General features: G+C 36.3%; 1 protein-coding gene across 2 annotated transcripts in view; it reads left to right on the top strand.

Moving 5' to 3' along the window:
• Nucleotides 1-1,170: 1,170 nt before the first annotated feature.
• Nucleotides 1,171-26,786, top strand: part of MANEA (mannosidase endo-alpha) — a 43,675-nt gene continuing 18,059 nt past the window's right edge. Inside the window, exons 1-2 of one of the 2 annotated variants that reach the window (XM_023589831.3) lie at nucleotides 1,171-1,261; nucleotides 24,600-25,181. In XM_023589831.3, the coding sequence (XP_023445599.1) occupies nucleotides 24,638-25,181 (544 nt within the window). In that variant the 5' untranslated portion in view covers nucleotides 1,171-1,261; nucleotides 24,600-24,637. Of the gene's footprint in view, nucleotides 1,262-9,149; nucleotides 9,582-24,599; nucleotides 25,182-26,786 lie in introns of those variants that run through there. The other variant, XM_004462078.3, reaches the window with a different exon arrangement.

Raw genomic sequence — 26,786 nt, forward strand, 5'->3', positions numbered from 1 at the left:
GCCATATCTATATGGAAAGGTAATGGCACTGGAAGTCTCCCATATCTATCAGCCAGAAGTGCCATGTCCAGGGCAAGGACTTGTGTCAGAGAATCAGAAGAGCTTTTACCAAAAAGAGCTTGGCCAATTTAGTTGGGAATTCTCTAAACTGAACTTCATTCTGGGTAGGTAGTCAAGTCTTAGAAGAACCTCTACCAGTGGGCCAAGAAAGTATCCTAGCACCTGTGGCCACTTCAAGGCCTGGGAATTCACACAGCTACTGGGTTTCAAATATGATCTACCAAAGCCAATTTTTTCTCAGGAGTCCACACATCTGTGTCATAGGTCATAAATTTACTTAGGATGAAACTAGATGTTTTCCTTGCTGTCAAAACACTGGTAAGCACTTGGGGATCCTTGGGTACATAATCGTGAAAAGATTACAGCATTGGGGGAAGGGTAAAAGTTTAGAACTCTGAATTGTCTGTCTGCTGGCAAAATCTTTGGTGTGCTCATCTCAGGGGAATTTGCATCCCAAACTGTGTGAAGCAATACCCTGGTTACACCTTCACAAAGCAAGATATGATAAAGGATAGAATGACAATTTAACTAATTAAGACATTATTTCTGTTTCATATTACTGTCTTTAGGTATAATAGTGATTGAAAGAATGGAATAATCAGTATATAATAGTATAGTCATGGAGAAAGTATACTTGTCATGAACAACGAAACATAGTGTATTAGATATTTGAAATTCTGTTTTTGTTGATTTGTTTGTTTGTTTTGCTACTTGGAATGCAAAATCCTTTTGGTTTTGGAGGAGTACCAAATTGGGTGTCTCATGCGCCACTTCACATTAAGGAAGACAGAGGGGTCGGGTAACTGGATAATTACTTTCCTCACTTATAGGAAACTAAGTAGGCATAGACATATAATCTGAGCTTAGCTAATCAAATGATCCTAACTTGAAGAAGTGAAGCAAATAATTCAGGAAGAACTGAAAAGTTATTCAAGATGGTACCAGCAACATTGAGAGCTTTAGTGCAGCCTGAAAATAGCAGTGCCCTAATATACTATTGTATGAGGCTGTGTTCCCAATTGTCCATTGTCATACTCTCATATCCAGCCTTCATCTTGATGCTTCAATATGATTCATAACTATTCACATAAAAATCTATTTATGTTTTAGTTGCCAAGATTCATATTCTGTTACTTGCAAACAAGAACTCTGACTAATTCAAGTGGAGAGGCTATGAACAGGAACTGAGAAGACATCTTCGGTGAGTGAAATTATGAGCAAAGGCATAAAATGGCATGATATATCTATGACACTTAAATGAAACTTCTAGAATTGGAGAAAAGAAAGACAAACTATTCAAGTGTCAGATACTTCTAGGACTGGAATAATCAGTAACTACCAGGGAGTAAATAATAATGGTTACATACTGCATTTATGCTTTCAAATGTTCACTTGTCGAATTCTTTTTTTATGTCAAGAATTTTTGTTGGGTCAGGAAATATAAAGATAAAAAAGGAAAAATCCATGCTGTCAAGGAGACTCTAGTCTTTTAGAGTGTGGCAGGAGCGTCCTGATGCTTGTTACTTTCATTATTTAATTTGACCATTTAGATAGCTCTCTCTTTCTAGAGCTATTTACTGCCATCAGTTTAGCAATTCAAAAACAGAAATTTTAAAGAAATATTTCCCAAATCATAAAAACCTAGAATAATGAAAGTAAGAGAATATGGATCATAAGGCAATATTCTCTGTTTTAAGATCCTATACCTAGTTTTTAGTCACGGTTAATTATAAACTTAAGAAAACATTATGAAATAATATAGCACAGAAAAGAGGAGAGAGGAATATCTATATGTGTGCCATGCTACTTACCCATTGACACAGCTACCTCTAGAGAACTTGACAGCTTGGATTCTCAGAAAGCCCTTCCTCTTGGAATGCACAGGGCTGGCTTGAGAATTCTGCTGCTACAGTTCTGTGAGTCCTCTAGGGACTGAAATCAAAATTTAGCAGGGGTTCAAACCACAGGGTGATTTTAACTCAATTAGTCAATCAAAAAGGAACACAAAAAAATTTATCTCTCATGACCAAAAGACACAACTAAAAGTATCACCATTATTCAGATCTCTTATTACTGCAAGTGATAAGAAAATAAAATAAAATAAAATAAAATAAAAAAAATAGAAATACATGGCCTAGGCTATAAGATAAAACCATAAGATGCAGAACTGCATAATAACTCTAGTTCACAAAAGATTTTCAGGGGCTTACTAATACAGCACTGATAAAGAGATTGTCCAGACCTAGTCCTTACTCATGGATGGACAACTTCCCAGGCCAACCACAGCCGATGTGGCTTTCTGTAGTCCTACCAGAATAATTGGTAGAGCCCCAATTTCTGGAAGACTCTACATGGCAGAGTGTGATGGTGAAGTGAAATAAATTAACTAGGGGAAAGATTCCCATTGAGGGTGTCACTAATGTATTACTGGTATACCAAGATATTGATCTCCTTTACCCTAGAATTTACAATATAGGGTCTTGGACAGCCAGAGATATTGGACTTGTGTTCACTGAAAGCAGACTGTTTGTCTCACTGTTACAAGAAAATAGCATTTTCTCTGTTTGATAAAATGTGAAAAAGGATGGGGACACACTAGTTGAGAACTCACAAACCCTAGCCACTCAAAAACAAGAACTGTAAGAGAATCTGGTGGCATAATTCAATCAATAGACCTTAGTAGATATCTGCCAGGGAGAGTTACAAATACATACAGCTAGCTAACCAGGGCATGGCTTCTCTGGTGGCAGTTGCAAAGAGGGGTGCATTTGCATGGGGTATAAATACTTGAACTGTGGCCTGGTGTGCCAGTCTGTTTGCAAGTGTCCAGGGCAAAACTCCATCTGCATGATGACATCTCCAGCCAGAGAATGGATCAGACTTCTGATAAGGGAGTTTTAATCTGTGAATACTAGACTGCAGACACAGTGGAAGGGTAGGGGTATCATGGCACCTGATCTTATACTGAGATGTCAGTTTTTCATTAGGTTTGGAAGGTTCCTTTTTTTTTTTTTTTTTTTTTTTTTAAGCCAGGGATTGCACCCAGGACCTGGGCTCAATCACGTGCAAAACAAGTGTTCAATCAATGAGCTACATCCACTCCCGAATGAGAGTTGGTATTGTTGTTCGTTTGTTTGTTTGCCTGTTTTTAGAAGGTACTGGGGGATATAACCTGGGACTCTGCACATGGGAAGCAGGTGCTCAACTACTTGAGCTACATCCACTCACTAACAAGGTTCAATTTAGGTCCTCCTTTCTTCATCCACCTATCCACAGAACACATGAATGGGGCACTAGAATATACCTTTTATTTAAATGTCACTGGTCAAAAAAAAAAGTCACTGCTCCTTATATCTAAAAAATAATCTTAAACGTACTTTAGCCAAAAGAATACTCACCACCCCTGGCACTGCAACGAGGGATACCCTTTTGTGTATTCTCCCCAAAATTTGTATTAAGGAAAATAATTACTTGTAACAAGCAATGGGAAAGACATCCACTGAGCAATTGTTTTACTTTTCCAAACATCTAAAGGCCTATATTCAAGGAAGAAAGATTCATGAGTATTAATAGAGCTCATTTCTGTAACTGGTCACATGGCAGAAGTTCATATTTATCACTATCTTCTTCTACTACCCATTCTGTGTTCCCATTACCCTCAGCAAGCACTTCAGCTGGCCGTGGTTCTTTGCCTGGTGGGGTGACCCAAACTTCTATTCCTGAAGATTCTGGGCCATTGTTTGTCCTACTTGGATTGGGTTGTTGCAGTTTTCCATTGACTTTAATCACAAGGAGCGGCAGTACTGAGAGAAGCCCTAGAAGATCTCCTGTATTCCAGGGAAACTCTTCTTTACCCTCATTAAGTAGATGCACTTTTATTTCCCCCTGATAGTCAGGATCAATCAGTCCAGTCAGGACAGTAATCCCCTTCTTTGCCTGTTGATTCAGAGGTAAGAGGACACCAAATGGCTGGGTGGCAGTCTTAACTTCCAGATCAATGGAATCAAAACTGTGTTCCCTGGTGGCAGCACTCCTCCTTTGAAACCAATACCTGTAGACCAGCAGAGCTTAAGGTTGCAGGGACAGGAAGAAAAACATTCCTAGTGGGTCACTAAGGGTAATAGTGAGTGGTGCCGCTCCCATTTCCACCCCTGATTCCTGGACCCATGAATACTGACTATGGGAGAAATAGCACCATAGAATGGATTTAGAGCATACACAGCCTCCTGGAGAACACTGCCCAAGCCCTCAAAGGTGTTGCCACCTAGTTGGCACTGCAATTGAGTCTTCAAAAGGCCATTCCACCATTCTGTCAATCCATCTGCTTCAGGGTGATGGGGAACATGGTAAGACCAGTGAATTTCTTGGGTATGTGCCCATTCCTACACATCATTTGCTGTGAAATGGGTTCCTTGATCAGAAGCAATGCTGTGTGGAATGGCATGGTTGTAGATAGGACATTCAATAGGTCCATGGATGGTAGTTTCAAAGAAGCAGTGCATGCAGGAAATGCAAACGCACATCTGAAGTCTGTGTCTTTTCCAGTTAAAATAAATCACTGTCCCTTTCATGGTAGAAGTGGCCCAATGTAATTAACCTGCAACCAGGAAGATTACCTTGGGGAACGATGTCCTATCAGGGGCTTAGTGTGGGTCTCTGTTGCTGGCAGACTGGGCACTCAGCAGTGGCTGTAGCCAAGTTAGCCTTGGTAAGTGGAAGTCCATGCTGCTGAGCCCATGCATAACCCCCATACCTACCTCCATGGCCACTTTGTTCATGAGCCCATTGACCAATGACAGGAGTGGCTGGGGAAAGAGGCTGCGCATTAGCCACAGAGTGGGTTATCTTATCTACTTGATTATTAAAATCTTCCACTGCTGAAGTCACCCTCTGATCAGCATTCAAATGGGACACAAATATTTTTATGTTTTATGCCCACTCAGCAAAGGTCTATCCACATACTTCTTCCCTGGACCTCTGTCACCAATTTTCCAATCATGTTCCTTCCAATTGCCTGACTATCCAGTCAAACCATTGGCAACAGCCCATGAATCAGTGTACAAATGTGCCTCTGGCCATTTCTTCTTCCAAGCAAAATGAACAATCAGGTGCAATGCTCAAAGTTCTGCCCACTGGGAGGATTTACTCACACCACTGTCTTTCAGGGATGTCCCAGTAAAGGGCTGCAGTGCTACAGCTGTCCACTTTCAGGAGGTACCTACATATCATGTAGAAGCATCTGTAAACCAGACCTGAGTTTTCTCTTCCTTAGTCAACTGAGTGTAAGGAACTCCCCATGAGGCCAAAGCTGTGGGCTGGGAAAGAGGAGGTAATATGGCAGGGTGGTGACCATGGGTATTTGGGCTTCTACTTCCTGTAACTTACTTGTGCCTTTGGGACCTGCTCAAGTCCTATCTCGTATACACCACTTCCACTTTATTATGGAGTGCTGATGTGCATGCCCAACTTTATGGTTTGGCATGTCAGACAATACACAGCTCAAGATAGGCATCCCAGTTCTCATGATAATTTTGTGGCTCATGGTTAAGCATTCAGTCTCTACTAAGGCCCAGGATCCCACTAAAAGCTGTTTCTGAAAAGGAGAGTAGTTATCTGCAGAGGATGGCAGGGCTTTGCTCCAAAATTCTAAGGGTCTGCATTGTGATTCTCCTATAGGGGTCTGCCAAAGGCTCCAGCCAGCATCTCTACTTGCCACTGAAGCTTTCCGCACTATTGGATGTGCTGGATCATATGGCCCAAGTAGTAGTGCAACTTGCACAACAGCCTGGACCTGTCACAGAGCCTCCTCTTGTTCTGGTCTTCAATTAAAACTAGCAGCTTTTCTGGTCTCTTAGTAAATGGACTGCAGTAGCTTACTCAAATGAGGAATGTGTTTTCTCCCAAATCCAAAGAGACCAACTAAGCATTGTGCCTCTTTTTTGTCATAGGAGGGACCAGATGCAACAGCTTATCCTTCACTTTAGAAGGGATAAATTGACATGCCCATACCACTGGATACCTAGAAATTTCACTGAGGTGGAAGGCCCCTGTATTTTTGTTGGATTTATCTCCCAACTTCTCTCATGCAAATGCCTTACAAATAAGACTACAGTCTTTGCTGCTTCTTGCTCGCTAGGTCCTACCAACATGATATCATCAATATACTGGACCAGTGTGATGTCTTATGGGAGGGAGAAATGATCAAGGTCTCTGCAGACAATATTATGACATACGGCTGGGGAGTTGATATACCCCTCAGGCGGGACAGTGAAGGTATACTGCTGGCCTTGCCAGCTGAAAGCAAACTTTTTCTGATGGTCCTTACTAATGGCAATTAATGAAAAAGTATTTGCCAGATCAACAGCTGTACACCAGGTACCAGGGAATATCCTGATTTCCTCAAGCAATGATACCACATCTTGGACAGCAGCTGTAATTGGAGTCATCACCTGGTGAATATGTGCTGATAGAAAAAAAATAGATTAATACAGTTAACAGTGTACATATCATTTCAGATATTTCATCTGAATTTAAAAGCTTGCATGCATTTTAAATTTTATATAAATTGACTCATTCTGTAAGTATTATTGAACATATTTTCTTCATTTACTAATTTATCTTGGGAACCTTTCCAAATCAGTATTTATAAATCTATCCAATTCTACACTATTTTCATTCAGGGAACTGCTTAAACAATTAAAAAAAAATACATATGAGAAATAGAAAATTGGACTTGGCAGTAATCACTTGGAAGAATATTAAGTATACATAAAATATATATATAGGATATGATCATTGCAACAAAACATTGTATTCCTATCTTTCAAGAATATAAACAATGACAACAAAAATACATATTCTACACAAAGTATTTTGGAGAAAAAAAAACTATGTGGGAAAAAATATAAATTGACAACATTTTCTCTATTAGTGCTATCTCAACATTCCTTGCAAAGGATAAGCAGAGCAGAATTACAGGATGGGACATCAGCTGTAATCCCAATCCAGTTTGAATACTCTACTATGCAATGAATCTGACAGTTGGAGAAGGTGATACACTGATAATCTATTAACCCTAATTTGTTTACATTGTCAGACACAGTATCCAAATTGTTTTTAAGCAAGTCAGCACATATTAACATATTTATAAAATAAAATCCACTCCCTGTCATTCAACATCAGAAAATCTATTAACATATTAGGTCCCCATAAACATATTAAAGTAGGAAACAATGATTATCTTTATGGCTGCAGAAAGCAACTTGATAAAATTAACCATTCATGATAAAATTAAACATTCAGCAAATAGGGAACAGAACATTTAATAATCTCAGTAAAGAGTCTATCAAGAACTCATAACAAACATTATACTTCATGTTATTACTTTACTGTAGAAAATTCAGGAATGAGATAAGGATGCTGTCTTTACTGCCATTAAATATTGTATTGTTAGTCCTGGCTAGTAAATAAGAAAAAGAAAATGAATAAGTGGTTTAAGAACAGAAAAACATGGGCACAAATTACCCTTACTTGCAAAAGATATTCCTATTTATATAGACTATCCAGAGGGGTAACAAAGAAATAATGCAAGGAAACAAAAAAATTCGCAAAGTTTCTGGATATGAGAACAATATACAAAAAATGATGTCTGTTTTAGTACTACACTCATAACCACTTAGAAGATTAATTTAAAGAAAAGTAGCTTCCATTTAGCAATAAAATCTAGGGGCCTATATAATGAAAGATGTTCAAAGTCACTAATAACATTAGGAAGCATTACAGAACATAAAAGACCTGAATAAATGGAGAAATATACCACATTCATAGATAAGAAGTTGGTTCCCCTTAATCTATAAATGCATTTCCATTACAGTCAAAATCCAAATAGAATTTTTTTTTTTTATAGTCTTGGTTGGCTGATATTACAATTTAAATAAAAAAGTAAACAGCCAAGAAGAGCAAAGCTAGTTTTAGAGAAGAGTCAGGATGAAAGGGCTTGCAAAATGTATGAATACACAGAGTTGAGTGCATGGGTGTTCCCAATGTTATTCTCTGTCTTTTCGGTATCTAAATTTTTCATAATTAAACTTTAAAACTTTTAGAGTAAAATAAGAGAATATCTTAAGATTTCAGGTAGGGAAGAATCTTGTAAACAAACAAAAACAAAAAGAGGCAAAAATTGAAAACTGGCAATTAACAGGGCCCCAAGTAGTCAATAAGCATATAAAATAATTATGCAAATAAAAAGATCTATCAGATGCTATTGTCAGGCAGAAATTAAAAAGCCTTATAATGGTGGGTGTAATAGATGATACAACACTTGGATAGATGTAAACCATTTACAGATGATTTTTAAAAACTGAATGCTTAATGAAAAAAATTAAAAAGAAAAAAATGCAATACTGTTCATTTTAATATAAAGTACAAAACCAGGAACACTATTTTTTAGGAAATAGTACATATATAAATTTTTTAAAAACCAAGGGAATGAGCAATACAAAATTCATAATTATTATTTTTGGCTAGGAAGAAAAGCAATGCGTTGACAGAGACCCTCACAGGAGACTTCCGCGATACTGGTATTTTTCTATTTCTTAAACTCTGAAGTGGAAACCTGGGGATAATTTTTATTCTTATTTATAATGTGCAGACACTGTATACATTCACATATGTATATTTCACAATTAAAATTTGTTTTAAAAATTCCACTGAGATTTTTAAGGAGAGCCTTTACAAAACTGTTCTCATCGACAAGTACAACCTGCGAGCCAGGGTTTCCTTGTAACTATGTAACCAAAGCAAAATAGAGAATTCTCTTGGCTTCAGAGGCTGATGTAAGATGGAAAGCTTCAGCTGTAATCCCTATTTCAAAATTTGTTCCTCTAATCAGCCTTATTGTTCTCAATAATTATTTTTATAAGTACTACAGCACAAATGATTTGATAAACCTTTGCAAATTACGTAAACCTGCCAACTTTATCTGTTTACCTGGGGCTCCCACGTAAAGTTCCATTTCAAAACAAAAGGTAAAACGGTCCCTCAACGTAAAAAGTTTGACAACAACCAGTGAACTAGAGTTAAAAGCAACATTTAAACACCTCATATCAAATATAGCTGATCTCTATTAGCGAGGACTTCCCAGCTGAGCTTCGGAAAACTTTCTGAAAATGAGGTGGTCAGCTCTAGTTGGAGAAAGAGGAGGAGAATTCAGCCCGGCTCCACCCCCCACCGCTGTATTCTGCTTGTGCGGACTTCCGGAAACACTCTCGGGTCTTTGCACAACGCCCCTCCCGTCCCTCGCGGAGAAGGGGGCCAGTAGTCATCCCGGCCAGCGCCCTGTTCTCCCGGAGTCCCGCCCGCTGCACCCCGCCTCTCGGGGCTCTGGGAACGCCCCGCGCGCCCCTTCTGGGAGGTGGTGGTGGTTGGGTTCGCCGGCGACGTCCGCCGCCTTCGGCGCGCTCCCTGCCTTGTGCTGCTCTGCCCGCCAAGCCCCAGTTACTGGCCAGCATTTCCAGGCCTTGGTGAGTAGGTGGAAGATTTAGAGCCCCGCTGATTTAGAGCCCCGCAGACGCAGCTGCGGTGGGCACCGGCCCACCCCGAGCGCCTGCGCGCCGGGCCACCAGCCAATCTGCTCGTCGCTTTCCCGCTGCCGCCCTCTGACCCCGCACCTCTAGGGCGGCCGGCGGGAGGCGCCGAGCTCCGAGCCCCGAGCCCCGGGGTCGAGTGGCGTCCTGGCCTGTCACTGTTCCCCTCCAGTTTTAGCTAAGTGCATTTGTTGCATTCTCCCGCTTTTCTCGACCCTACCGGCCTCGTCCCCTGCCGCCTAGGTTTTCCTCCTTTCCCCAAGTTGGAGATTCTGGGACTGATGGAAGGCTTTCAGCAAAGCCTGGTGCTTTTGAAACCCCAGTTTCCCGGCTCGGCGTTGAGCGGATGTGGAGAGTGGAAGCGTAGTAGAGGCCTAGCGCGGCAGCACGGTCGCTGTCGCCTGTCTCCGGCTCCTTTGGGCGTCGCGGGAGGAGAGCTAGGATGGCCGGGTCACAGCGGAGATGATTTTCCCGTTCACCTGCTCATGTTTAGTTTAGCACTGTTGCCCTTGGCTGAGTCTCAGGTGCAGATCGAAATGCAGTTATGAAAGTTCATTTTCACTTTGTTGTTCCAAGACCTTAGGGATAAGTGTTATGGAAATACTTTAAGAAAAAAAGATTTTTAAATATATGAACTTTAAAAGTAAAATAGTACTGGAGCGAGCTGTTCATGTTAAAAGTATTTAGATAATATTTTTAAAAATACAAAAAATCTAGGTGATATTAAGGTACTTTATTGTTTGTAAATAGCTTTCGTGATAATACATTATTCCATATTGAGCTGTATTTAAACCCTGACAAACGATGGAGCGCAGTATTCTTGTGGATTTTCAGGCCCCATGCTTAAGGTATTTCCAGAACTGCTGCTATACGTAATTATATAAATATTGTGTGATCAGAAAATAAGTTGTCTAAAAATTAAATTTGAAGTGTAGTTCATACCGTAGGTAACAGTTCATCATTGTTTTCTTAAATTTCTATAATTTCTTAATCAAAACATGACCGCCTGTCAACATTGTTCGTGTCACAAAAATTGCAGTAATAGGTTCTTTAAATCTGATTTGTGTAATATCTTGTGGAAAGGTGGAATATCATGAATGGAAGAACTTAAGCTCTGGAGTCAGAATTGCTCTGCCACCAGCTAATTGCTTGACCTTGGTCATTTACTAGCCTAGACACTTCGAGAACATTACTGACTGTTCTCTACCTCTGTTTCCTTATAGGTAAAATAGTGTTAAGAGTTTCTGTTTCAACCGGTGGTTGTGATGATTAAAATTTATCTATTTAACATTCCCAGAAGAGTACCTGGCCCTTGGGTGTAGTAAATGTTTAATACATGTTAGCCTTTGATATGAGTATGATCTTTTTTAGCATTTTTTGGTCTTTATTTATTTTTTTAATGTTACATTCAAAAATTATGAGGTCCCCATATATCCCCCACCCCCTTCGCCCCACTCCTCCCCCCATAAATGAGTATGATTTTTATCTTTGTCATAACATTGCTCCCGGCTCCCCTCTCCTGACCTTGCTGCACCCCCTTCTTTTTTCTTTCTTATTTTTCATTTCCACTCTCTGGTTCACTGTTCAAAATACTTTATTGTCAGCATCTCTACCAATGTTGGTTTTCATTCATGGGAAGGGAGGGCATACTGAGCTCCAAAATCTTTTGCAATTGGAGATTTTGAAATCTTGACAAAGAGAAACAAAACAATAAAGGAAGTTGGGAAGTATTGCCTGAGAAAAATATCCTACAAATTTTGTTTTGCAAATTGATTTTTTTTCATTTTACTTTTTAAAAGATACTTCAAATACATAAATGTTACAGAGAATACATAGGGGATTCCCATATGTCCCACTCCCCACACCTACATTTTCCCACATCAGCAACATCTTTTGTCAGTGTGGTACATTCATTGCAATTGATAAACACATTTTGGAGCATTGCCTCTAAGCATGGATTATGTTTTACATTATAGTTTACACTCTCTCATTCGACTCCGTAGGTTATGGCTGGATATATAATGGCCTGTACCTGTCATTGTAATGCCATTTAGGATGATTCCCAAGTCCTGAAAATGTCCCCCTATTACTCCTGTTTTTCCCTTTCTCTAATGCCAAAACATCCATGGGTCACTGCCTCCACAACAATGGTTTTTTTTTTTCATTGTTAGAATCACAGTAAGTCTATACTAGAATACTAGTAAGTTTATTTTAGTTCATAGTTTGTTTCCCAATCCTGAGGACTCTGGGATGGTGGTGCCCATTCCATTAATTGAAGAGGACTTCGATCCCAAACATTCAATGGATGGGACTCTCTTGCTTGCAGTTGTAGGCACTCAGTTTCTGGGTATGTTGTTTATCCGTCATTTCCTTCTGGTTAGTTGTCCTGGGTGAGTCCACTGAACTTGAGAGGAGGTGTTGCAACTCCGTTGAGATTCAGGGCTTGGCTAGCACATCGACAGCAAATTGATTTTTTAATGTTAAAATCAAAATAACATGCTAGAATTTTTTTTTAAATGAGGGGTGTGTGTATCTACAGTTATGCCAAAACCAAAATTTGAATGGACTAACATTTTAGTGTCTACTTATATTTTTAACACTGCTAGGCCTTTGTGCTAATACTGGCACGTACCGTTCTCACCTCAACTCTGATAAATAGGTGAGGAAATTTTGCTCATAGAAGTTCAGTATCAATTGGTAAATGGTGGAGGCCTTCCTGACTCTGAAGCCAAAATTCTTTCCTAGTGTTAGTGGAACCTGCTGCGTTATCTAGGTTCTTGGCTACATCGCGAGAAGGAAGTCAGAGATGCCCCAGTTTAATTAGGTCAGTAAAAACTTATTTCAGAAAGGAGAGTAAAGAATTACTAAAAGAATTAGTATGCGCTCAAAATGTGAGTGCGGGAGTCCTCCAGGCTGAGAGACCACCTGGTGCTGAGGGTTGCCTTTATTAAAGCTGCTCTTCCCTCCTCCCACTTCCTAATGTTGGGGGAGGACCCCAACTATTTGCTGTTCTGATTGGTTGCCTTTCCATCCCCCCTGTTAACCCTCAGGGGACCAATGGGGAGGGTTTTCTGTTTGGAGTTATCTGGCTGTTCCTTTTCAGCCTGGAAGATTCAAATGGGACCTATGACCAGGGCCTTGGTGGAATTTTAAGGCTTTGTTCTTAGTAGCAGCCTTCCCTCAGGGGGTTTCTGGAGGGGTCTCACTCCCATGTTCTTTCCCCGTCTAAGCTGTGACAAGGGTGTCTTCCCTCATTCCTTATACCAACCTGCCTCTCTAGATGCTACAACCTAACTTTTGCACCCAGCCCTCATCCATCCAATTTTTATTGAATACCTACTCTTTGACAGGCAGAGTTCTCAGTATTGGCATACATCAGGGGAAAAGACAGGATCATACTGTTTGTGATAGGTACATTATGGGAAGGGAGGAAACCAACAAATAAACAAATGTGCTAGATAATTTCAGATCTCCAGATTCCAAGATCAATATTCTTTCTATTATGTATGTGACTTAATTTCACCACTCAGCACAAATCAACACTTCAAAAATCAATGTCTGCCTAATTTCGAAAACTAGTAGTCATTCCTTCCATTCTTGGTGATTCATCAACAATTGAATACCATTGATGATTCCTTGTAAAATACCTACCCCAAACTTTTCTTCCTTGTAAAGGATTGTTTTAATTTTAGAAAACAGTAAGAAAACATCAGTATTTTATCACCCAAAGATAACCATTATACATATATAAGTATATTTCTTTTCTTTGTGTGTGTGTGTATTTATCTTTAATAAAATTGAGATCTAATTTTGTCCACAATTTTTTTTTTTTGCTTCCATTTCTTATCAGAATTCACGATTTCTTCTTTAAGCAAAGGGAAGAATTTATTTATTGGAAATTTCAGAACAACCAATTATGGAAGCATGCCAAAATGGTTTTATCATCCCTTTATTCCTATCGAATGTGATAGCACTTCCGCATTCCAATGTACCTTATGACACTCCTTGGAGGCGTTCACTACAGAGCTTGAAGACCCTTCCCAGAAATAAGCAGGTGTTTTATTAATGGCTCATGTCCTCCAGTTTGCCAGTAGGAGTCTTTTTTCTTTTCACCTTTTAATTTTGACTAACTTATAGGACTTAACAGAAAAGTTTCAAAAATAATATGAACATTTCAACAATTTCTGTATATTTTTCCTGTAGATTTACCAACTGGTAATATTTTACCACATTTTGTTGTCATTATGTACAGACCCACACACATACTTAATATAGCACACTGTATGTAATTATATATAGACATATAGAATATATGTGTGTCTATACCCTTCTCTACTACAGTGTCTGATGTTTCCTTACGATTAGAATCAGATTATCTTATTTTTCTGCAGAAGTGATTCTTTGTCCACAGTATATCCTATCAAGACAGTCATGATGTCTAGTTACCCCTTACTGATGAAGTTAAGTTGGACCACATTTTAGGGTGGTGTCTGCTATGTTTCTCCACTGCTATTATATTTCTCTTTGTAATTAATAATAGCTATCTTCTAGAGTGATACTTTTGAGCATATGTAGATATCCTGTTTTTCAGCAAACTTTTGCTCCCTCATTTAGTATTCGTATTAGTCAGCCAAATTAGTCAGAAATTGGTTGGTTTTTATAAAGGGTATTTATTTGGGGTAGGAGCTTACAGATACCAGGCCATAAGCATGTTACTTCCCTCACCAAAGTCTGTTTGGAGCAAGATGGCTGCCAACATTTGTGAGGATTCAGGCTTCCACCGTTCCTATTTTCCTGGGGCTTGCTTTTCTCTGGATTCAAGGTTCCTTTCTTCCTGGGGCTGGCTTCTCTTTCCTCAGGGCTCCAGCTTAAGTCTTCAGCATCAAAATCCAACACCAGAAAAACCCTCAACTCTGTTCTTTGCCATGCCTTTTATCTGTGAGTCCCTACCCCACAAAGGGTGGGAACTCAAAACCTTAGTCATAACTCAGTCATACCCAGGTATAGATCAGATTACAAGCATAATCAAATATTTCTTTTTGGAATTCATCAATAATATTAAGCTGCTACAGTATCTATTGATGATTCTTGTCTGATATAGTTATTATTATGATAGCTACCAAATAAAGATACTCTAATTCCATTATTTCATCTACATTTATTAATTGACATTCTAAATATAAGAAAGAATGCTCCTTTTTCCATTTATTTTGTATTTTTTAGAATATAGACTCAGATTCTTTTTTATATTAATGGCTATGATATGTTACTATTATTCTTTACTTTGATGGTGAAATTGCCCCAAATTTAGCGAGTAGAGCCTTTCAAACTGGCTCCTGTGTCATTTGGACACATCCACAACATATTTTGAGTACTTCCTTATTTCTGGCATTGCAAGATATTCCAAGCTCATCATGTACTTTCCCAATCCTAGTCTTGGAACCCTTATTTTTCCAAAGAACCTGATTCTTTTTAGTGGGGAAAGATATTTAAAAATCAAAATCTTGTGTATCAAGTATGCTCTTTGCTACTGGGTGCCATTGTTTCTAGGCTTTCTTAATGAGTAGTATTAGAAAATATATGTATGTACGTATGTGTACACATACGTGTGTGCATACACACCACCTCTATTCTTTATTGAAGACATGTTCAATCTAACAAGACAGGCTTACATTTTAGCCTTTACAATCTAAAAATATAGGTTTCATTTTAGCCTTCCCACTTTATGTATTTCTAACTCACTTTGTTGACAGTGAGAAACTCAGGCCCTATTTTCCAAAACATATTGCTTATTTGCTTGCTCCCAGAATTCATAGTAAGTAGTTTCAGAATTGGGAACCTTTACCATTGCAAAAAACAAACTTATTACCTGGAGTTTAACATTTGCTATTTGCCTCTTTTAGTATATTTGTCCAAAAGGACAAAACTGAACCAAAAAAGTCTGCTCAGAGAGGAGTCACTTTTATCTTCCCCCCATTCTCATCCCCCTATCTTTTCTACCCTGTTCTTACTTACTTTTGTAGGTTATAACTTCACTAGATTCTTGTTTATTCTTCCTGTATTTATTTTGCTAACTTAAGAAAATATATTTTTATTTGAATTTTGCTTTTTTCACTTAACAGTAGATCCTGAAAATTACTTTGTCATTTCATAGTGTTCATCATTTTTTTTTCAGCTGAATAGTAAACTGCAGTATTCTATAATTACAAACAGTGCTACATTTAAGTTTTTGTGTTATTGGTCATGTATTTTCAGGGTAAATTCCATGAAGTTGAATTGCTGAATCAAAAGATAAATGGAATTGCTGAGTCAAAAGATAAATGGATGTGTAATTTTTAATTTTTAAAAAAATGTTTGTCGTACACTTTTTGGATGTGTAATTTTGTTAGATCAGACCAATTTCCCAAGAGTTTTGTCAATTTGCATTCAATAGCAGTGTGTGGGGAGTACCTGTTTTCCCATAGTCTTGTAAAAAGAATGTATTTTCATGCTTTTTATTTTTTGCCAATAGATAAGAAAAGGTATCTTTATGGATTTTAAGTTGCGTTTTTCTGAGTGAAGTTGAAGAATTTGTAAATATTTTTCTACCTGTTTTTCAGTTGTCTTTATACTTTATTTATGGTGTTTTTTGGATATATTTAAAATATTTAGGTAATCAAATTAACCTTTCTTTTCTTTGTTGCTTATAAATTTTCAGTTATAGTTATAAAGCCTTTCCCTAAACCCATGTTATAAAGGAATTCCAAGAGGGATTATTTAATCATCTGAGAGATTCTGTGTTCTACCATTTGCATTATTCTTTTGGAGATTTGAGAGTTGTTTGAGTCTTACAGTTTTGTTTCTGCAGAGGCAACTTGATTGCCATTTCTAGGGAGAAGCTGAAGCAGAAGTCAACACATTTTGGGGGTGTGTGGCTTGGGGGATATACATTTTTGTTCTTACTCTTTATATTACTTTTCTCAAGGAAGTATCTGTGGATTAAGTCAATGCCAGTGAACTTTACTGATGACTCTTTATATGTATTTTTATTATGTTTTCCAGAGATACAAGTTACCTATGAAATAATTAGATACAGTATAAAAATAATATTATAATACTGTCATATTACTGATTATTATAGAACATTTATCAGTATCACCAGTGTCTTGTCAACATGGCAGTAAAAAATAGCATGAGCAAAAGTGTTTTGGATTAAAAATATAAAGGTAAACTGGTTTACACATATCAGTGTTTTGGGAATACCTTTGACTTAAAAACAACAACAATTAGTAAAGTTGCCAAATAATATGGAGAAAGATCATCTGTGTCAAAAAACTACCAAGACAGCAAGGGCCTGCTGGGTCACTATACAGTAGGGAAAGTTAGCCCAATTATTTCCCATTTTCCTCTGAAAACTATTTGCTTGTTCAAAAGTAGCAGCAGAAAAGCTGAGTAACTTGGCAGAGAGTGGTAGCTGAGAAAGTCAGTGTAGATTTTGGTAGCTTCATAACTCTATGGGGACCAAACTTGGAATGCAGCACCCTTCCAAGGCCCACCAAAATCCTTGTCTATCAAAGAGTAAGGATGAATCAAAATAAACACATCTTCACAAGGACTTAAACCCAGTTTTGAAGAGTTCAGTCTTAACTGTATTTTGATTTTCCCCTACCCTAATAGAAGCAAAAATAAACTTTTCCAGAAGCAAAAATAAACTTCTTCCAAAGGAAGACCATATATAGAGCCTCATATTATCTCTGTAATTTTTATACATTATGTCTAGCCTTCCATAAAAAATATCCTAGCATGAAAAAATACAGTAACTGCCAAAATATCAAAGGAAAAATAAAAGATCAAGAGACTATAGAAACAGTCCCTAAATATTCATGTTCAAGTTGCTAGATATAAACTTTAAAATAAATAGGATTAAGTGTTTAAGACATTAAAGGAGATGGAAAATTTTAGTAGAGAACTGATATCTTTGAAAAGAATCAAATGGAAATTTAAAACTAAAGTTATAACCGAGATTAAAAAGTCACAGCTTTTAAGAGAGAATTAGGAACTGAAAGATAGGGGTCAGAACTAAATATTTAGACAGAAACATGGAGGAAATAAAGTGAATGCTTAGTAGGCACTTAAGACATGAAAAATTCTATAATGTGTGTAATTTATTTTAAAACGAGAAATGAGGGATGAGAGAATGAGAGTGATGATAAGGCATAAGTAATATTTGAAGAGATTATCGTTGAGAATTTAACAAAGCTAAGGAATGATATCAACTCAGAGATTGAAGAAGCACTTTGAACCTAAAGCAGGATAAATATTAAGAAAAACATGCCAGGAAACTCTATAGGAAAACTGCTGTAAATCAAAGATGAAGAGAAGAATCTTAAATCTTCAATCTTAAAATGATACTATCTTTAAAGCCTTTTAAAGAATCAACAAAAAGAATGACAGCTGACTTCAACAGAAATGATTAGATTCAGAAGATAATGGGGTGGTGTATTAGCCAAAGGGGTGCTGATGCAAAGTACCAGAAATCTGTCGGCTTTTATAAAGGGCATTTATTTGGGGTAGAAGCTTACAGTTATCAGGCCATAAAGCTTAAGTTACTTCCCTCACCAAAATCTGTTGCCATGTGTTAAAGCATGATGGCTGGTGACTCAGCCTTCCTCTTCCTCTTAAGGTTCTGTGGTCCCAGCTTCTTCCAATATCAGCTGCAGGCTGATAAGTCTTGTCTCTCTCCCAGGACTTGTTTCTCTCCAGGCTCAGCTGCTCTGTTTTCTCCACAAGGTCAGCTGTACACTATCAGGCAAATGGCTCAACTCTCTTCCCAAGGCCTCTGCCTTACTACCAAGCTCCTCTGTATGCTTATTTCCCAGGCTTCAGCTTAAAACTGCAGCTTCTGTTCTCTGTGGTGTGGTCTCTTTGTGAGTCCCTGCCCACCAAGGGGGTGGGGATGCAACTTCCAGTTGATGTGGTCCAATCAAACCTTAATCATTATTTAATCAAGTGAAAGTGAAGCCTCTTAAGCTAGTATAATCTAATATGCCCAGAGGGACAGACCAGTTCACAAACATAGTCCAATATCTCTTTTTGGAATTGATGAATATCAAACTACTATAGGTGGTATCTTCAAAGTTCTAAAAGAAATTAATTGTTAATACAGAATCCTGTACCCAGAAAATGTATTTGTCAAAAGTGAAAGAAAAATATATTTTTTCAAACAAACTAAGAGAATTTGTCAAGAGCAGGCCAACACTAAAGAAAGTATTTAAGGGTATTCTTCATGAAAGGAAATGATCTTGAATGAAAGTATGGAGAAGTGAAGAGCAAAATAAAGAGTATATACAATGAATGGTGACTGTATAAAACAATATATTGTCTGATGATATTGGGAGATTTTTAACATCCTCTCTCAGTGAGACTATAAAAAGATCAATAAGAATATAAAATATTTAAACAACATGCTTATTAAATTTACATATGATAGATATATGTAAAACTCAGTAACCACTAGTGGCAAAATATAAATTCTTTTCAAAGATTTGTGCGGCTTTTACCTAAATTGTTCTTATGCTGAGCCTTCAAGCAATTCTCAACCAATTTCAAAAGATTAAAATCATACAGAGGATGCTGTCTGACTTCAGTGAGTTCACACTAGGAATAATAACAAAGATAATTTGAAATTAAGCAATATATCTAAATAAGTCATGGTTCAAAGAAGAAATCACAATGGAAATTAAAATATATTTTGAACTAAATGGTCATAAAAATACAGTATACCAAAACTCATGGAATGCTGCTAAAGATGTACTCAAAGCAAATTTATAGCATTAACTACATTTTTAGATAAGTAGAAAGGAAATTCAAGGATAATGGCAGCAGCAGTGGTATAGTTTTTCAGTCTTCCTGAAACCACCATAGAAATAGAGCATTAAGAGAGTAAAACCAAAAACAAACATCTGCAACAAAACTGAAGTTACAGGTTATCCCTTCAGACCACAAAATAATGAGTGGATAGAATCAGCTTACTAATAGCTACATGGCTTGCATTCTCTCTCTCTTTGTACTAAAGGAAGCAGAGTAAAGCAACTGCTTGATGTGAAAACAGGAAAATCCCCAAATATAAATAACCCTTGGACAGAGTGTCAGTCCAATTTGAGAACAGTAGTTGAAATGGAGGAGGGGCGCTTGAAGTCATATACTGAAGGGGCTGAAGCAGCCTGGTCCCAAAGAACTCTGAATAAGTAGCTGAACTCTCCAGGACAAACCCCACATTGAAGAACTTGTAGGAATAACTTCCAAATTGAGGGGGTTAGAAACAAAACAGAAATAAAGGAAACAAAAGTTCCAGAAAAAGGTAGGTATCATGGAAAACCCAGCTGATCTCAGAAAAATCTTGAGGCCATATTAATACTTCACAAAAACAAATATTTCTAGAGCTGTAAAGATAGAAAAGCTATCATGATTGAACATCTGCTTCTAAAATTTCAGGAAAGAGTATTTCATTTAAAATTTAGCAACAGAAAATAAAATGATCACAATCAAATCTCATTCAAAATTATTATAGACAGAACATTAATAATACCCTTGTAAATACTGAAGGCATAACAAAGACATTCACAGTATATGTGACAACTGTGATCTAATATTTCAAATAAAAGTAAAAAAAATAAAATGATATATGAATGAATTAGCAAAAAGTACAGTGATACAAACTCAAAAATGGAGTATTCACTCAGAAAAGAATTAAAAATGAAAATTCATAAATTATGTCATAAATGAGGACTAGAAGGACACAAAGGCAACTTTGAGAAATAAAAAGTGAGGAAGAATTTTAAAAAATACTGAAGAGGTGAGAAAGATTCAAGAAAAAGTACAGTTCTAAATAATGAGCAAAGTTGCAATAATAGTAGTACATCCCTGCAGGAGAAAAGTGAAACAGTAAAATAGGACAAATATTAAAAATAATTCAAAATATTTGCTGACAATAAGAAAATGCCCATAGGTTAGTTAATTTAATAATGGAAAGATAAGGGAATTCCTGTCTGATGTTTCTGTTTTTCCTATGAAATATGAGACATGGCTCAGAAGAGAGTGAGGTAGGTTGAAGGTGTAGTAGCAGGTCTGATGAAAAATGAGAAGTAATGAAATATTCCTTTTGAGGTTAGAAAAGTGGACATACCAGGGTACAGTAATAAAACTGTTAAGCTGTCATTAGTGTCTGTTTGAGATATATGGTAATACATTCAAAGTGAGAAGTCAGCATGGTTTTATATTTTTTGCTAGTATCATTCTGGGGTCTTAGAGCAAGTTTGGAACAGGCATCATTTAATGAGGTTTTAGGAGACCAGTAATAAAAAGGGAGAGAAGCAAAGGAAGTTAAAGTTATTTGAGAGTGAGGAATTACAATGCTGGGCTATGGGCTGTGTAGCAGTTTGATATTATTGATGAATTCCAAAAAGAAATAATGGATAATGTTTGTAAACTGGTCTTTTGCTCTGTATTGGAGTGTATTAGATTGAGAGGTTTTACTTTTACTTGATTAAATAATGATTAAGTCTTTGATGGCCACCTCAGTAGGATGTTGCATCCCCACCCCTTTGGTGGGTGGGGACTCACAGAGAAACTGCACCACAGAGAAGGGAGGAGTTTTGGTGTTGGAATTTTAATGTTGGAGTTTTGATGCTGGAGTCTTGAGCTGGAGCCATGGGAAGTAAGCACACAGAGGAGTTTGGTTGTGACAAAAGAGAGAAGGCCCCGGGAAGAGAAGCTGTTCACCTAAGAGTCTAAAGCTGGCCTTGTAGAGATAGATTAGCTGAACCTAGAGAGAGAGGAAAGCTCCAGGAAGTGAGGAACCCAGGAAGCCTGAACCCTGGCAGATGTCAGCAGCCATCTTGTTTGAACACGTGGCAATAAACTTTGGTGAGAAAGTTAACTTGTGCTTTGTGGCCTGGTAACTGTAACCTTCTATCCCAAATAAATACCCTTTAAAAAAACCAACCGATTTCTGGTATTTTACATTAGCACTCCTTTGGGTGACTAATACAGGCTGTAAAGAGTCAATAGAGACAAAACATGAAGAAAGGAATAAATTGTGAGAAAGTGATCAGTGAATTGACCATCTTAGTAAAGTCAGAGATTACCAGAATAAGAATACTAGGGGAGCTCGAAGCGTGAAGGTTATGTTTAGAAAGTAAAAATGATGAAATATTTTAGACAAGTATGATTACTGAAAAAGCACAAGATCAAGGATATGAGTATGACAATTGAATTGGGGAAGTAGGATGAAGAAACTTCACCAGAAGTAAGGGAATAAAAAACTTGAGAGATTTTGCTACTGGATAGGTTATCAATGTTGATGGTAGATAGAGGTAATAAGAAGAGAGGTAATAAGAATGAGATAAGAAGGAAGATAAGTCAGTTACAAAAATCTTCAGTGAATTGGGTGATTGTTAGATTCAGCAAATGGTAAAGTCATATGGCTTGACTTTCATTTTTATAGCTGCTTAATGTTCCTAATCAAAATTCTGATCATGTCAGTATTTTCTTAACAAGTCTTTGATGGCCCATTGTTGTCCACCACAGTACAAGCTGTTCTCTCACTTAGGTACACTGTGCTTCCAACATACTACTACAGCTTTATTCTTACCTTACTCCTGTTGTCTGGGTTGCAGCCAAGAGACTTGCTGTTTCACAAATGTATTTTGCAATATCTAGCATATTTTGGGGCATATTATACTGTTTCCCCTGCAATTTATGGCCATTATCTTTCCTCCTTTGTTGTTCACCAAACTGTGCATGTTGTACTCATTCTTTCAGAATCTTCTAAGACTTTACAATTTTCTTCCCACTCTTCATGGTCTCTAAACACCTTCAGGATAAAGACTGTGTCTTACCATTCTACTTTTTCATGTGGCATATCTAGCATTTATTTTCTACATATATACAGTTAACTCAATTAAAACTAAATTATACATCTTTTACTTTTTATTTTCTAGAAATTTTTGGAGATCCCAATCAAGTAAATTTTTTTTTTTTTTTTGCTTTTTAGAGACTAATAAATATTCAACTGTTTTCTTATCTTAAAGTCAATTTTATCTACTTTATAATGGTTTTTTTAGCCTATGTCTTATGTTTTTGATTGATGACATAGCTCATAGTGTATCTATACCAGCAAATATTTAACACTATTAAAATATAATAATAACTTTCATTGGGCAAAGCTCCTTAGTTTTAGGAATAATACAAAGTGTTATTTTGATCATGTTATTTTCAAAGTTTAGGAAGAATGAAACTATTTTCATATACTGGTGAATTAATACACTTATTAGATCAAAATCCCCAAACCCATCTACTTAATCCCTTTGTTATAAGAATCCATTTTCATAGCTTTTTTTAAGAGAAAGGAAGAGGAAATTGATATGATGTAATGTGGAAAGTATCAGAGAACTTTGGTAATTAATATTGCTTCCCCAGGGTTTTTTGTATTTTATATTCATTTATTATAAATATAATTCAGTATACATATTATATATAAATATGCAAGACATACACATATTTATATATAAGGTAAATATGCATATTATATATGTATATGTACATGCATACACACTGTATGCAAAATGAATTAATATGTTTAGGTGTGCTTATGTGGTGGGAAAGCTATAAGGAAAGATGAAGGAATGAATGGTAAATGCAAAAGTCAAACAGTTTCCCTTAAGCAGGGAGAAGGGCAGGGGTGGTGATTGGAAGGGAACATAAAAGGTAGAGAGGGCCTTTTAAGTTGGCAATATGGTTTTCTTAACTTGGATAGTCTTTACTTGGATGTTTACCTTTTAATTATTCTTTAAGTGAGTCACATTTCTGCTAAATTATTCTTTATGTGTGATATATTCACAATCCAACAAGGTTGACTTTGAAAAGTATCTTTATGATTTTAACTCTAAAAGAAATGTGTTTGGTCTTCTTAGTATTTCTTGCATATACATGTAATAGAACAGCAGTGAATAGAATATATTTGTATTATGTGTGAAAAAATTACCTGTTTATGATTAAATTTTACTTATCTGTCTATTCTATCAGGGTTATATTTATTTTAACATAAATATGTATTTGTTAGAGAGAGATTTTATTAATGTAATGTCATTTTTTCTTAATACTTTCTAAAGAGAATATTGTATAAAAATACAGACATATAAACATGTATATATAAATATACACATAAATACATATATACATACACACGTATATACATGTTTGTATTTGCAAATATTTATACAAATATCAAAGTACAATAGTATTCCATTTAGGAAGTTATGTTTGTGTTTATAACCTTTGCTTAATAAGGCTTTTTAAAGTTACAAAGTAATCAAATTTTTCAAAATTCGAGAGTATTTAATGTGATAATTCATTTCCTCTGCTGTCATTTGTTTTTATTTTGTCTGATTTTATTCCATTTTAAAATGTCATTTTAAAATGTGATTATCCCTTCTTGTTAAATTATTATTTTAGTTAAAAAATGACTTTGTTGAAAACCCATTTTATGACTAGGTTTTTTAATATATCCTTTTTAGTATATCCTTTCATTAACTGTGATCTTTTAATTTTACATTTGTATTTAAAAGATTTTAGTCCATAGAAGACTATTCCCCTTCTGTACTGAATATACACAAATCTGTATCTGTGATGAAAGTTAAATATATTTTGCTTCCTAAATCAAATTCCTAAAATATTTATCTGACTAACTGTAATTGGCATGCAAATGAAGATAGTATTTTCAAATCATTACTGTCATTTAGCTTGGTCATGTATAGATTCTTTTGTAGAATCAATATTTGATGATATAATGAAAATCAAATACACTTTCTTAATTTTTCAGTGTAATGAATTTTATGGTTTTTTGTTTTCATTTTGAATATATAGAAAAATATTGTTAATACCACTTACTAATTGTCTTTTTCCAATAAATTGCAGCTAAACATTTACTTTTTGGGAGTTTAAAGTATGTCATCATGGCAAAGTTTCGGAGAAGGACTTGCATCGTTTTGTCACTTTTTATTCTATTTATTTTTTCTCTGATGATGGGTTTAAAAACCCTGAGACCAAATACAGCTACTTTCGGAGATCCTTTTGGACTTGACCTTCTTCCAGACCTTCGTCAACGAACTATTCACTTGGGGAAAAAATATGATTCCCAAAAGAGTGACAGAGCCAACAGTGAAACAAATGCCAAGAATTTAAAAAGTGTTGAAATCACTATGAAACCTTCTAAAGCCTCTGAACTTAACCTGGAAGAACTGCCACCCCTGAATTATTATTTACATGTATTTTATTACAGTTGGTATGGAAATCCACAATTTGATGGTAAATATATACATTGGAACCATCCAGTCTTGGAGCATTGGGATCCTAGAATAGCCAAGAATTATCCACAAGGAAGACACAATCCCCCAGAAGACATTGGCTCCAGCTTTTACCCTGAGTTGGGAAGTTACAGCTCTCGGGATCCTTCTGTCATAGAAACTCATATGAGACAAATGCGCTCAGCTTCAATAGGTAATTATTCTAGTTGCGTGTGTGTATGTATGTATTTATATACTTTAAAAATTCTTTTTCTGAATTTTATCAAGTTATGCTTTACTTAACATACAAGTGAATTCTCTCACTTTAAGTATGCAGTTCAATGATGTTTCTCAAAGGTATATACCTGTTTAAATATCACCCTATTCCAGAAGTAAAATATTTCTAGAGCCCCAAAGGTTTTTGTACTTCCCTTATTCAGTTCCACTCCCTTCCCAAGGAAATTGTAGATCTGATTTCTATCACTGAAGATGAGTTGCAAATGTTCTGCTAATTTCCAAAAATTGAAATCGCGCAACATTTCTTTCTGTGTGTATGTGACTTCTTTTGCTCAGCAAATTTTGAGATTTACCCATGTTGTTAACATAGCAGTAGTTTAATTATTTTTATGGTGAAATACTATCCCATTGTATGATTATAGCAAATTTGTTTCTACATTTACCCGTTGATGAACATTTGAGTTTTTTTAAATCTCAGGCATATAGCATATAATTTCGTCTTGGTTTTTGGTGTGTGTGTGTTTTAAACTAGTGTGAAAGTCCCTTTAAAATTTCTGTTTTTTCTTCATATAAGGCATGTAATAATGATATGATTGATTTTGAATATTCCATCCTGTTATTTGTTTTCTCTCTGTCCCATCTGATCTTTGTTCTTGTTTCCCCCTCTTTTTCTGCCTTCTCTTGTATTGAAATATTTTTATCATTCCATTTTATATGCTCTTCTGGCTTATTGGATATATTTTTTAAGCTTAATTTTTTTTGTAATTGCCCTAGATTCTACAATATGCACCTTTAACTTATAATCTATCTTTAATTGGGTAATACTTTATAGAATTATAACATAAAAACTTAAAACAGTGTATTTCCATTTTTTCCTTTTTTGTTTTATAGTAGTGTTACAGTGCTTTTACTGTAACCTAAGTTTTAAATCCTACAACGTGTTATTTTTCTTTAATCAGTAAATTAGCATTTTGAAAACATTTTAAATAAGGAAAGAAAGTCTCATATTTATCCACATTTTACCACTTCATCACTCTTCATTCTATTTTGTAGTTTTAAGATTTCATCTGCTGTCATTTTCCTTCAGTCTGCACAAACTTCCTTTAACAGTTTGTTCATTTCTTCTTTTTATAAAAATTTCAATGCTGAAATTGAGTTCTGACTTATATTTCTGATGAGGTCAGCAGTTATTTTTATTGTTGCCCCTGCCTCCCATACTTCCTCTGGCCTCTCCTTCAGGCACTCCAATTCCACATATATAGATAAGATTCATATTGTCCCACAGGTGAACAAAATGAAAAAAATAATTTGGTGCCTGCAAATTCTTAAATTGATTGATATTCTTTTTGTAAAACCTGCCTTTTTCAGTTCCCTCAATCTTGTTAGTGCCCCTAGCAGTAGGACCAAGCAGAAATTGGATGTTCTTTCATTTTTCTAGTTCTACGTACTGGTACAAAGTCACTAAGGAGCTGATAAGTGCATAGAGAAATGCAGTGTTCTCTCATGAACAAAACACTACAGAGTTCTATGAATCTGCATCAAATAGGTGCAAGATAACTAGGTTCCCCCTCCTCCCTGTGGA

The sequence above is a fragment of the Dasypus novemcinctus genome, chromosome 11, assembly GCF_030445035.2.
Source record: "Dasypus novemcinctus isolate mDasNov1 chromosome 11, mDasNov1.1.hap2, whole genome shotgun sequence".
NCBI lineage: Eukaryota > Metazoa > Chordata > Mammalia > Cingulata > Dasypodidae > Dasypus > Dasypus novemcinctus.